This window comes from Balaenoptera musculus, chromosome X (genome assembly GCF_009873245.2).
Source record: "Balaenoptera musculus isolate JJ_BM4_2016_0621 chromosome X, mBalMus1.pri.v3, whole genome shotgun sequence".
Taxonomy (NCBI): Eukaryota; Metazoa; Chordata; class Mammalia; order Artiodactyla; family Balaenopteridae; genus Balaenoptera; species Balaenoptera musculus.
The window spans coordinates 18,213,984-18,227,201 of NC_045806.1; the positions used below are offsets into that span (position 1 = coordinate 18,213,984).

At 41.6% G+C, this 13,218-nt stretch overlaps 1 protein-coding gene across 2 annotated transcripts in view; it reads left to right on the plus strand.

Annotated features, from left to right (window-relative positions):
- Positions 1-1,511: 1,511 nt before the first annotated feature.
- Positions 1,512-13,218, plus strand: part of PHEX (phosphate regulating endopeptidase homolog X-linked) — a 194,712-nt gene continuing 183,005 nt past the window's right edge. Inside the window, exons 1-3 of one of the 2 annotated variants that reach the window (XM_036841159.1) lie at positions 1,512-1,597; positions 2,680-2,904; positions 8,049-8,117. In XM_036841159.1, coding sequence (XP_036697054.1) covers positions 2,787-2,904; positions 8,049-8,117 — 187 coding nt within the window. In that variant the 5' untranslated portion in view covers positions 1,512-1,597; positions 2,680-2,786. Of the gene's footprint in view, positions 1,598-2,666; positions 2,905-8,048; positions 8,118-13,218 lie in introns of those variants that run through there. The other variant, XM_036841160.1, reaches the window with a different exon arrangement.

Here is a 13,218-nt window from a genome sequence, read left to right on the forward strand (position 1 = left end):
ATTAACAAATGGGCATGACTTTGTTCCAATAAAACTTTACTTACAAAAACAGGCAGTGGGCCACGTGCCCTAGTTTGCAGATCCCTGCTTTTGTCTCTTGTGAGCACTCATTAATTCTCTGTGCTTTGAACTTCTCTATTTTGCTCTAAAGGGTTTTTTCTGTGCCGCAACTTTATTTTTAAGTGCAGTTTGAGCGCAAAATAATCGTCATCTCTGAAAAGGCTGAAAAATTAATGCAGAAAATGGCACAGAATGAGGAATGCACTTGATGGTGAATGATTCACCTGTACCCTTTCTTCTACCAATCCCCACCCACTCTCAAGTCCTCCTCAGTCCTTTGGTGAGTAAAACAAACCTTCATTACATTAGGTGAACATACTGTATTTATTTTTGACATTTTGAAATAGACTTATTTTCATTGTTCAATTAATACATTTTTCTGTCTGCATTTGCATATCTTCATTTGGGATGGAATGCATCCTAATTTTCCTGTTACAACTAATGGAGGTATTTTTTGGTTTAATGGCTTTTCACTTAGCAGTTGAGTGTTCAGGAATGAATTCACGAGGTTAAGTGATGGATAGTTGTGCTTCAGGGTAAGTCCCAATTGCCCTCGTCTCTGGGGAAACTGCCAGTCCAAGGTTTCCAGCCGGCAACCCACGATCACCGCTGCATGTCAGTCTGGACCTGGAAAGGTGTGAGGAGATTTGAAGAAGGAAGGAAAGAGGGAAGAAGTGGGTCCTGGTGTCATGCTTATGTGGATGTCCTCTCCCCTGTGCACAGGGTATGGCAGTGATCCCCCTCGCTATCTTTCCATTTCCTGCTTTTCCTGTGTCACCTGAGGCCAGTCCTTGGGCCTCAGTTTTCTTAGGGGCAAAACAGAGATAAAAATACCTTTGCTAGCAAGTATATAGGTTTACCATGAGGTTAAAATGGGATATGAAAGTGCTATACCTGTGTGAAGTGTCATTATCATCTGAGCATTTAGAAGAAATTAGGAGGCTGAAAGACCCCCAGACACTAGCATCTGAGGTTCCTGAAGTTGCTTTTTAAGAGTAAGTGGCTGAGGCTAACTTGTGTAATTTTCATTGCTCCTATTTCTCCCTTCACTGTTGCGGACCATGAACTGTGGCTGATGGGCTGCAGCACTGAACTTGATGGATGTGATTCCTGACCTCATGGAGCTCACAGTCTAAGAAGTAGTATGGAGTCAAGTCCAAAAACTCTTGGGAGGATCCCATCCTAGAAGCCAAAGGCCTGCTAGGATGTGTTACTGGAACAACAATAACAACGTCCACAGCTAATGAGCACATAATGTCTACAAAATACCGTGATGTCATAATTTGGACAAAGGCTTATTCTTTCTGGTTTGGGGGCAACATGAAATGAGCAGAAGGTAAGGTAGGATGTGTTACAGGCTGTGAGCGTGAGCCCATGTTATACTGGACTCCTCAGTGTCTGCTGAGCCCTGGTGTGATGCCTCCCAGGCCAAAGGCAGAAGTTTTGCATGAGAGAAGTGCTCTCCTGGTTTCTCGATGTAGCTGAATTCTCCAGCTCCACTCCCACTGTCCTGTGACCTCCAGCAAAACAAAAACAGGTGGGTGGTAACTGTGCTGTGAATTAATGATATCTATATCATTGGATCATAAAATCGATATCATTTTAATAACACTGAAATATCAGTTGCCCTGCCCCGTGAAGAAAGCAGATTTTTATAATTTAAATTGTTAGTATCAATATAATCCAAGAAATCAAAGACCCAGTCATTAATCAGTCTTTCCAGTGAGACGGATCACCTCTGAATTCATCCTGGGGAATCTGCTGAGACCGGAGCTTGATGAAAACACAAAAACGTACTAACCAATGGTGGGGCTGGAGGACACAATACACAGGTGCACTTTTCATCAAAACATGCAGGGAAAAACCCTTTTGCCATATCTTTTGTGCTGGCTAATAAGCTTAATTTGAACACTTACTAGCCTTTTGTACAATTCTTAGCACCACGGGAAGGAAGTGCTTTTCCTTCTTCCTTAAAAAAAGTTCCAGTCCAAACCATCAGCCTCTGTAGGTTGTCTTAATTGCTACTTTGCACTGCGCTGGGCTATGACTCTGATTTTTGGCACATGCTGTCATACACAAACTTCCTAAAATAAAATGCTCCAGGATATCCCAGGAACTCTTAGAAGGCTTTAAAAAGGGACTCGCACACTGAAAGACTATCTTTGATGAAGACAGTTCAGGCGAGCAGAATGATTATTGCCAAAGAATTATGTGATTCTTTGAGATCTTGAAGTGGGTCGGAAGAATCCTTGCCACCTAACTTATCATGGTTTGGGGGAGTTTGACAAGAATCCAGTTTTGATAAAGACAATCGTTTTTTCCTCCCCAAGTGACTATACATTTAAATAGCTAAAACATCTGTTCAGTAACATAGTAAAACATGTACACTCGGAACGCCTGAGAGAAGAGCCTGCCGAACAATCGGTTGAGAGGGGGAGCGCCGTGTTGCTGGGGGGAGAGCACCAAGATAAAGCAACCACTGTTTGTTTTGTCTGGTCAGGGGGAAAGCCAAGGCAACCAATATTTTTGGGTTTCTTTTATTTCATTTGTGAAGAAGTATTTGAGAAAGGGTGGCGAGAGGACATATCCTGACGGGCTTTTTTTTAACCTGTCCATTAGTAGAAGAGCATGAGAACCTTGGATGTCAACGCCTAACAGACTCTTGAGACCAGCCACCAAACCACAAAAAGCGACTTTCTTCTTGCCTGGCCCTTACATCTCTCCCAATGGATGCAGAGACAGGGAGCAGCGTGGAGAGTGGGAAGACGGCCAACAGAGGCACTCGAATCGCCCTGGCCGTGTTCGTTGGTGGCACCCTGGTGCTGGGCACGGTCCTCTTTCTAGGTAAGTGGAACTGGGCTAGTGCAGTGGTTTCCTTGTGCTGTATTCTGGCAAACCTGGTCAGGATGCAGGTGGAGGGCTGTTTGCTTGGGTTAGCAGGTGGTGCATCCTTAGTTTCTATTAAATATGCAAATGAAAGGAAGCTTTTTCTTTAGGAGAGTAAATAAATAAAAACTCCCAAGTACCAAATGCATAGTCCAGAATGTGAAGTGGGTATAAAGTGGATTCGAGTGGCTAGAGGATTTGGTTGCATCGGGCAAACATTTTTTATGCATTACATTTAGCAAAATGAGTGTTTATGAATTCATAGTCAGATACTTTGATTTATTTTGTGAGGAAAGACTTTACATTGTGATCAAACCATGCTGGAATTTCTTTCCATTTGATTTTTGTCAGTGTTTGCCTGAATGAATCATGAAATTTAACTCACAAAATACAAATCAGTCTTTAAAAATGCACCGTTAATGATATTCTTCAATTCCTTTCTAATCCAGTGCCTCTGGTGGAATACAAAATTTAACTCTGCCTTTCTCTTAGATTTAAAAACTAATATGAAGGAAAACAGAGGTTTTCCTCCTAGGATTTGAAAGGTATTGTGATTCTTTGATTTTAATGACTTTTGGTGAGAATGATGTACCCAGAGAGTATATATGATGTTAAAAGCATATTCTTATGAGACAGAACGAAATAGAAAGGGGAGAGGAATGTTCTAAAATTTTAGGCATTTTGAATCTTTGACTCTTCGCCTTTGTATTTTTCTCATACGGCCCATACTGTTTCATTAGCTTGAAAGTCATGTAGGACCAAGCCCTATATTTAGGAGAGTCTAGGTGCAGTTTGAAATGTAGCAAGCCTGGGAACATACCTTGGCATAGGCAGGATGCAGGAGGCCATGTTTATCTTGGCAGGGGAAAACCAGTAATTAAACTTTAAAAGAGTTAGGGTTGGGTGGTTGAAAACTCTGCTAAAACGAGCAAACCACCTTTCCATGTTTTCTGTGGCTGAAGATTTAGGGAATTAGATGGGTTTATTGCTTTCTGGTACAGCTAAACCTCCTACTCCTGCAACTGAAATTGAGGCTCTCGAAAACTGGTGTGAGATTTCTTGGCACTTGGGGTTTAGGCAAGTGTCCTATCCTGAAATTCAAAACTGGAGGAAAAATGATATGGGCATGTCAAGGGAGTATGTACTATGTGGGAAGTGACTACAAAGTTAGACTGTTTGTGTTTTGCAAACACTCCCAAACTTAAAAATCCAAATGATTATTGTTTATGTAAAAATATGTGCTCTTTTTAATGACGTTACTGCTGCTTGAAGCTTTTTTGAAATTCCTCTCTTATGATTACATTCTGAGGCTGTAGCATATTATCAGAATGTTCTTGATGGCAGCAAATCTTTTTTTTTTTTTTTGGGCCACACTGATCTTAGTTCCCTGACCAAGGATCGAACCCAGGCCCTCTGCTGTGAAAGTGTGGAGTCCTAACCACTAAGCCACTGGGGAATTCCAAATCTTTGTTCCTTGAGAGAAGATGATTCTTTGGGATCAGCTCTGAAGTTTTTAGAGCACAGTAAAATTCATCAAGCCAGGCGATGCTATTATGGGTAAGGAGGCCTGCCTAAGATAGGAAAAATAACTTTCCAGTGTGCCCAATAACTTGGCTGTCTCTCACTTAGAATCTTTACAGAAGCTGTAATGGTGTCAGAGAATAAGGGTGTGGCCTCCCTCAGCCTTCGCTACTCAAAGTGTGGTCTGCGGACCAGCAGCCTTAGCATCACTTGGGAGCCTGAACTCCACCCCAGACCTACTGATTCAGAATCTGCATTTTCACAAGATCCCCAGGTGATTCATTTGCAAATTAAAGTTTGAGAAGTATTGCTTCAGGTGACCATGTCCTTTTGGATGACTACATTCAGAGACATTTGCTTTTAAATAAATGCACACTCTCAAATGAAAAAATAAATGATATTTTTGTCAAATGTCTCTGCACTATTTCTGACTCCCTTCCTTCCCTCCTCTCCTTTTCACTGCCTAGTTCCACAGGCTCTGCCACCCGCCTCCACCCTGCACCTAGCAAAGTCCTTGTCTCAAAATCTCCTGGGACCCGCCAGCCAGTGCTCTTTATGACAGTATTCTGGTTAAGGGCCTCTTCTCTTCAAGGCACTTCCGGGTAAACTTTGTGGTATATTTTTCTGCCTGTATAAGTTCAGTCACATGTCTGCAATTTCTGGCATTCCTCCTTCTCTCTTATTTGTATTTTAGGCTCTGGGGTAATCTCTTTTTTAAAACCTTAGTCCTTATACAGTAAGAGTGATAGCCACTGGCCTTGGGGTGGTTTCAGAGAACTTAGAGCCCTAGGATTTAAGACCTTATATGCCTATACCCAGTTTATTTTATTGTATTTCATTTTTTCTTTTAGATTTATTTTTTATTCAGGTAACATTGGTTTATAACATTATATAAATTTGATGTGTACAATACTTTCAGCTTTCTGGGCCATGCTGTCTCTGTTGTGGCTACCCGACTATGTTGTAGCACAAAAGCAACCATAAACAATATGTACACAAATGGGCATGGCTGTATTTCCGTACAACTCGGTTTCTGGACATTGCAGTTTAAATTTCGGATCATTTTCACATGCCATGAAATATTCTTCTTATGATTTTTTCCAACCATTAAAAAATGTAAAAAACATTCTTAGCTCACAGACCATTCAGAAAGAGGCAGTGGACTGGACTTGGCCCACAGGTCATAGTTTGCTGACCCCCACTTTATGGTCATTCTCATGCTCGTGTGGATGATGTCACTGCATTCTGAAGTCATTTCTGCTGCTTATAGACTAATCTAAAATGAGAAACCAAAGTGCTCTTTAAGTTTTTTAAAAAGCTCCTAACCAGCAAAAAGTAACATTTTCATTTTTTATAGTAGAAATATTTTTTTGTTGTCTCTGTTTTATTCACTTAAACCTTCACATTGTCTGGGCTTGTTGACCCTTCTTTATTTACAGGGTCTTAAGATAACCCCCCCATGGAAATGATGCTCTTCCTTCAGAGACTGGGTTTGTCTGCGTCCTAATTAATTTAACTTAAACTTTTCTTTTACTCATCATCAGGTAAAGATATTTGATTTTAGTTTTGCTACCTTAGAGGTTTTCGGTCAATAATTATTTTCCATGAAAGAAATAACTCCTTAAAACTTTAAAAAATGAGATATAATTTACATATAACATTATTATATTGGTTTCAGGTGTACAACATAATGATTCAATAGTTGTATATATTGCAAAATGATCACCATGATAAGTCTAGTTAACATCTATCACCTCACAGTTACGTATTTTTTTTCTTGTGATGAGAACTTTTAAGATCTACTCTCTTATCAACTTCGAAATATACAACGGAGTATTACTAACCATAGTCACCAGGCTGTATGTTACATCCCCATGACCTATTTATTTTAGAACTGGAAGTTTGTATCTTGAAAGGAATGTCTTTAACTATTTTATTATCTTTTTTTCTAAAATAAAATAAGGCTAGTATCAAGAAGGTATTGTCCAGAATCATAAAATATTATTATTTACAATAAAGTTTGTTTTTCCACTGTAAAAAAAGACACATGCTCCTTAAAGAACATTTGGTAACCATATAGAAGTAGACTGAAGGGAAAATTTACTCCATGGTTCTACCACCAAGGCATATTGAAATATTCCATACTAATCTTTATGTTCCACATATATATTTTTACCTTTTTTTTGCTTTCTAAAGGAATCAAAATATAACTTTACGACAAGATACTTCTTTTCTTAAAAATAGGCCTGAGATGTTTGTTCCATAGACAGTTTTCTTGAATCTCTAATGTAACACAGGTAAAAAGACTGTTTGGAGGATGAATGTGGGTTAATAAATAACTCAAGTTGCCACACTGGTAAGTGATGTACAGGTCTTCCATCTCTAGCAGAAATATAGATACCGCCATACTTTCTGATCCTGTTTCTCTATTGAGGGTGCTATGAAAGGCCTTGTCCCCCCTTTACCCGCCACCATCCATCTCCCCATGGCCACATTTCCAAATGATTCCTTATTTCTGCTCACAGAGTACAGCAATAATGAATTCTCCACAATTTCCTTGGCTACCAGAAATATTTTCGAAGTCTAAACTCACATCTGCTAATGCCCAGGTGCTACCTGAAGTTTACAAATAGGACACCCTTCTATACTTCTGCAGAAATCCATTTAGATGACGTTACCAGCCAGATGGGGGAAATTAAGCCATTGATGAAAAGCTACTTCTGTCTTACAGGGTTTTTGTTGGGTTTTGTTTTGGTGGAAGTAGTTGGAAGCTTGGTCCACCAAGCTGCATCTGTCTGGTAGATGCATCTGTCTGGCTGGGCCTGGTGGGAGGAGGGTGTGTGGGGTAGGGGGCAGGCAGATAATGACTCTCTTGATAGATGACTGAGTTATATACGATATATTTTTACTCTTCCCCCTTTTATGGGCCGTATCTGTATGGGTGGTTTAGATAAGACGCAGAACTTTAAATGCCACCTATGCTAGCTTTTTCCTTCCACTCTGGATTTGGTCCAAATGACACAGTCTATAAGTTTCAATTTTCCCATCACTAAAATGAGAATGTAGTTGTAAACAAAAAGTGAAATTATGAGACTTAAACCACAGATAATCAGCGATAGAAGAGACTTCAGAGATCGTTTAACCCAGTGGTTCTCAAACTTGAGCCTGCATCAGAATCACCGGGAGGCCTTGTTAAAACGCAGATGGCTGGGCCCCGCCCACAGAGTTTCTGAGTCAGAAGGTCTGGGTGGGGCTCGTTCATTTGCATTTCTAAGTAGCTCCCAGGTGATGTTGCTGTGCTGCCCCTGCCCTGGGGACCCCACTCTAAGAAGCACTGGTCTAGTTGTGTCTTATGTTCAAGAGAACCAAGTTTGAGAGCAACCAAGAGTCTCACCAAGGTTACTTAGCTAGTGACCAGAGTCTGGTTCTGTGACTCTGAGCCAAGTGGATTTTTGAATTCGGTGTCAACACAGGGAAGGATGAACTGACAGCAAATGTCTCGCATATGTGCCTGACGGTGGGTTACTTGGTGGTGGTCTGCTGCAAGCCAGTCATCTCTTTATTTTGGTCTGTTTTTTCAGTGAGTCAAGGTTTCTTAAGCCTCCAAGCTAAGCCGGAGTACTGCCTGAAGCCAGAATGCATCGAAGCTGGTAAGTCAGTTTTCCATCCTGTGTCAAGTTATGATTATGGTACCTTGGTGAGTGGAAGAGAAAACAGGCGGTATTTTTAGTATTTTGTTTGCTTGAGGTTTACCAGGTATGAAATGCAATTCTGATGAAATTTTAAATTTTCTTTCAGACTTGGTGTGAAGTTGTGGAACGTAGGTTTCCTGTTTTCTTTTTCCTTGCAATGAAACAGCTGTGCGGTATTCCAAATCATTATAAGGAAATCAGGAAGGGGTGTGGAAGGCTGAATGGCCTCTCTTAAGACCTGGAGACCTTGGCCTTCGTATCTCCTTAGCTGGATATAGATTCCCATTTATCTCAAGTAGTCTTTCTGTATCTTCTGGTCAGTGGGTCTGGCCTGTCTGCGTCTAAGCAGGGACCCTCTGTAAACCGATACTTCCACTGTCACCTGGAATCTCTTTGGGTCCTTCTATTTCACGTTACAAGTCAAATTTTTCTTGAGGTGACAGGCTGTGTATCAGTGGGTACCCCAAAGTGAAGATGAGCGGTTAAAGTTGCCTCAGTTTTGCAACATCTATCAGTTTTGCCCTCCATAAACCAGTGTTAGGGCCTAGAGTTGCAGGACCTGGATCCCAGCCCCACTCCCATTTTTAAGTGGCCAGGGACACGAGTGTGTGTTTTCCAAGGGGAAAGTGATGGGATAAGTTAAGCACATGGTCCTTTCACTTTCCTCTTGGCCTTAAGAGAAGATATTAATGAATTATTGCACCAAATATTTGTTGCACTCCAGGCACTGAGTTAGGTTCTAGGAATATAGCAGTGAGGCCGAATGACCAGGTAAGGGAAGAAAGACAAACACCCAAGGGAATTAATGGACAAGAAAAATATCAGCTGGTGGTACATGTTATGCAGAAAATTAAAAAAAATAGAATAATGTGGTGGCAAGTGACAGGATGGCCAGATTGCAAAGTCTGAGGAAATGACATTGAAGGGGCCCTTTGAATAATGAGAAGGGAGTGCTGTGTGAAGATGGAGGAAAGGGCTTTCCAGGTGGGGGGAACAGCTGGGGCAAAGGTCCTGTAGAGGAAAGAGCTTGGGGGACTTGAGGAATGGGAAGAGCCTCTGGGTAAGGGGCAGGATGCAGGTGATCAGGGTCAGTAGGGAACCCAGGCGCCAGCAAGTTTGAGGTTTTCCTAAGTGTGCTCAGAAGCCTCTGGAGGGATTTAAGAGAGACACAAGATCTTATTAGCCTTCAAAAAGATCTCTCTGTGGAGAGCTCGACGCTGGGGAGTCTTTTGGGGTGGAGGAGAGACTACAGGGAGCAAGAATGGAAGAAGGTCGCTCAGGCAGGTGGTTATTTCGGCAAGCCAGGTGAGAAGTGCTGTCAAGATGCTGTCTTGAATTCAAGATATGGGAAGGGAGACAAGAGGGTTTAGGAGATAGAGAGCTTGCTAAAGGATTGGATGTGGGCTGCAAGAAAATTCAGAGAATCAAAGTGATACTTAGATTTTTGGTGGTGCTTGGGTGGTGGCATTTATTGAGATGGAAAAGACTTAGGTGAAAGGGCTTTTAGACTCTGAGGCCTTATACAAAGGTACTAGCTTAGACAGTTGTGTTATTAGAGTTCTTTTTTTAAAATTTATTTTTTTATTGAAGTATAGTTGAATTACAATGTGTTAGTTACTGCTGTACAGCAAAGTGACTCAATTATACATATATATATATATTCTTTTTCATAGTCTTTTCTATTATGGTTTATCACAGAATATTGAATATAGTTCCCTGTGCTGTACAGTAGGACCTCGTTGTCCATCCATTCTATATGCACCAGTTTGCATCTGCTAATCCCAAACTTGCATTCCTACCCTCTCCCACCCTCCTCCCCGTTGGCAACCACCAGTCTATTCTAATAGAGTTCTTTTTTAAAAAATATTTATTTATTTATTTATTTGGTTGTGCTGGGTCTTTAGTTGCAGCAGGTGGGCTCCTTAGTTGCGGCATGCATGTGGGATCTAGTTCCCTGACCAGGGATCGAACCTGGGCCCCCTGCATTGGGAGCGTGGAATCTTAACCACTGCGCCACCAGGCAAGTCCCTTGTCCCATTCTTAAGTGATCAACATATATATATATATATATATATATATTTTTTTTTTTTTTAAACCGGGCACTATGTTAAGTGACTTACATGTGCCATCTCATAAAAATCTTCATAAGAACCGCATGAAGTTGGTGCTATCACCCGGCCCAATTGCACATGAGGGAATGTAGGCTTCTAGGAGCTAAATAACTTGCTCCGGGTCACATCCTGAGTTAGCAGCAGGGCTGGGCTTCAAGTTCATGTGTGACTCCTCTCCATCTGTGCCTGTGTGCCAGAGGCCATGCCAGGAAACTCTCTTGGACCCTGGTCCTGTCTTGCTCTTTTTTCATAACATTAGACCTACTAGAGTCTAGGGACTAGACAACTGTTTCAGCTTTTTGATCTCGTCGCAGAAAGGATGAGAAAGATGTGGGAATCCCCAGGTCCTTTCCTGCTCCCAGCGGAGCAGCTGACCTAGGGATTTCTCCAGTGGAGCAAGGGGGACCTGGCGTCGGGTGGGGCACCAGGTGGGACTATCAGAGGACAGGTTTTAGACTTGACGTCACCTTGTGCTTCGTCTGTGGAACAGTTTTTGCAGATGTGTGAAATTAAACATTTTGAACTCAAACTCAAATTGAAACCCTAAGTCAACTTTTCGTACGGAGTGCCACGTATTTCATGAGTTTTGTCTCTTTATTACGAATCATAATACTGCAAAAGTAAAGCTTGAAGAATGACATTGATTATGTCGCCTCCTGCCAGCTAGTGTTTTCCCTTGCTGCCCTCTTTTTAGTTTTCACCTTGGCGACTGGCTTTCTAATATTGAAAAAGATACTTCTGCTGTTTCTGCGAGGGCTACAGTCCTCTTCACTGTAACGTGGGCGCCGCTGTGCGCCGCGTCGGCGCCGCGTGATTGCTGCGTGGGCGCCGCTGTGCGCCGCGTCGGCGCCGCGTGATTGCTGCGTGGGCGCCGCTGTGCGCCGCGTGAGTGTTGCGTGGGCGCCTCGTGAGTGCTGCGTGGGCGCCGCTGTGCGCTGCGTGCTGACAGGATGAAGTTCGGGAGAGCGACGTTCGGGACTTTTTGCGAGCAGGTGCCAATCTTTTCCGAGATGGCTTCTCTCCTTGACTTTCCTTTTCTCCTCTTCTCTATTTCCATCTATCCTAATCCCTCTTTCAGAATAAGGGGTGGAGGAAGAATACAAAGAAACGAGGAAACAAGGAAAGGGCGTGCTAATGATAGTGGATAAGGCCAGAGAAGTTGACGAGTGTGAGACATGATCTATCTGGCCAAGTACAGGCCATGTGATCTGGGCTAAATATATAAACCATCCTAAGCTCAGTTTCACCATCTGTAAAATGGGAATAAGAGCTTTTATTTATCATACTGGTTGTGAGACTAGAAGAAAATAATGTTGGTGGTAGTACTAGTAATCCAGGTCCACAATGCCATATCCTTTACCCTGTACCCAGAGAGCGTTGTAATGCTCAGTTGGCAAGACTGGACCCGAGCTCAGTTCCTGTGATGGCAAAACTGGATCTTAACTCATGTGAGGCTGTTTTAGACTTTGTTCATCCCACTTAAGAGAATAGCATAGTTCCTGGCACAGAAGAAACGCTCAATATTAGTGATTTTATTGTTACCCCCTCCCCCCCAGCCCTGATTAAACTTAAAAAGTCAGGCTGGTATGAGTGGTGTCTCCACTTCTACTAGATAAACACTAGCTGGAGACTGAATAACAATTTACCTTATATGCATTGACTTGAGGGAATACATAGCTTGGCCTTTCACAGATTTCCTTCATTATCATATTTCTTTTATTAAAACAAGACTCTGTGGTTTTTCTCCATGGAGCTGAGTAGGGGGAGAGGAGTTTTGGTGTCTTGACAGCTATGGTCCCTTGCAATTTGAAGTCACAGTTCCCTTGCAGAAAGTGCAGCCCTGTGCCCAGCTGTGAATTGTGAATGCTGAATTGAGAGGCTGAAGCTGGAGTTTTTCCACTTAGTGGGCTCAGTTCCAAATTCAGTGTGAGCGATGTATTCCCCCACTTTATACCAGGGCTGAGGTCAGAGCTGATCTTGCAGTTTAGGTACCTGCAAGAATACTGAGGAGATGGGATACATTTGAGGGTTGGGGGCAGGGGGAGGCTTGGGAAGGTGGCCAGAAAACAACGTGCTTATGTGAATAAAAATGTGTGTGGGGGTTCCTCTATGTGACTGTAAATGTTGTGTGGGACTGACACTTGTGTGACCCGTGTTCCTGAGGTGTCCCGCAGCAGATTCATTCTGTGGCTGCACAACCAGAATAACCACAGATACAAACTAAAATGAAGATTTTATGTGTCCTAGCAAATTTGCATATTAAATATTAATGATAAACTAGTAGCAGTAAGTAAAATTGTAATTGGAGACAACCTAATTAATTCTGAAAGATGAAAATATTAAGTTAATTTAAAACTTATCAACCTTAGATTCTAAACCAATTTTTTTCTTTTTGGATGTGGAAGGATTGAGCATGATGGGGATTTTGAAGTTCTATAGACATTAGGTTGTTTGTATATTATTAGCTTCCTCAAAGACAAAAAGCTGTTTGAAATTTTCATAGAAAGTCTAGGCTAGAGAAATATGTAGCCTTACTTTTAAACCTGGAGGAACCACAAACATAACCAAACTGTAATATGTGCATCTAAATTTATGCAGATTATATTTTTTTGGCAAGTCATTCAAGTTTAGCTGATAACTCATTGAGTTTTCATTACTTCAAACATAAGTGTATTCTGGCATTAATTAATTATGAATATCACCCAGGATGTCATCTTTCCAAGGTCATTAAAATATTGGCCGCCTTTTTAAAAAAAAAATCATTTGGTGCATATCTTTATGCTAGAGTGGTAGCCAGCAGTTGGAAGGGAGTTGGAGTTCAATATTAGGAATTTTGGGACCTTCTCATTTTGTAATGAAAGACTTTTTTTTTTTTTTGGAAAGACTTTTTTTTAAAGCTCATGGATACATATTTAAGTATGAACAAACTTCCTACCGATTGACTATCT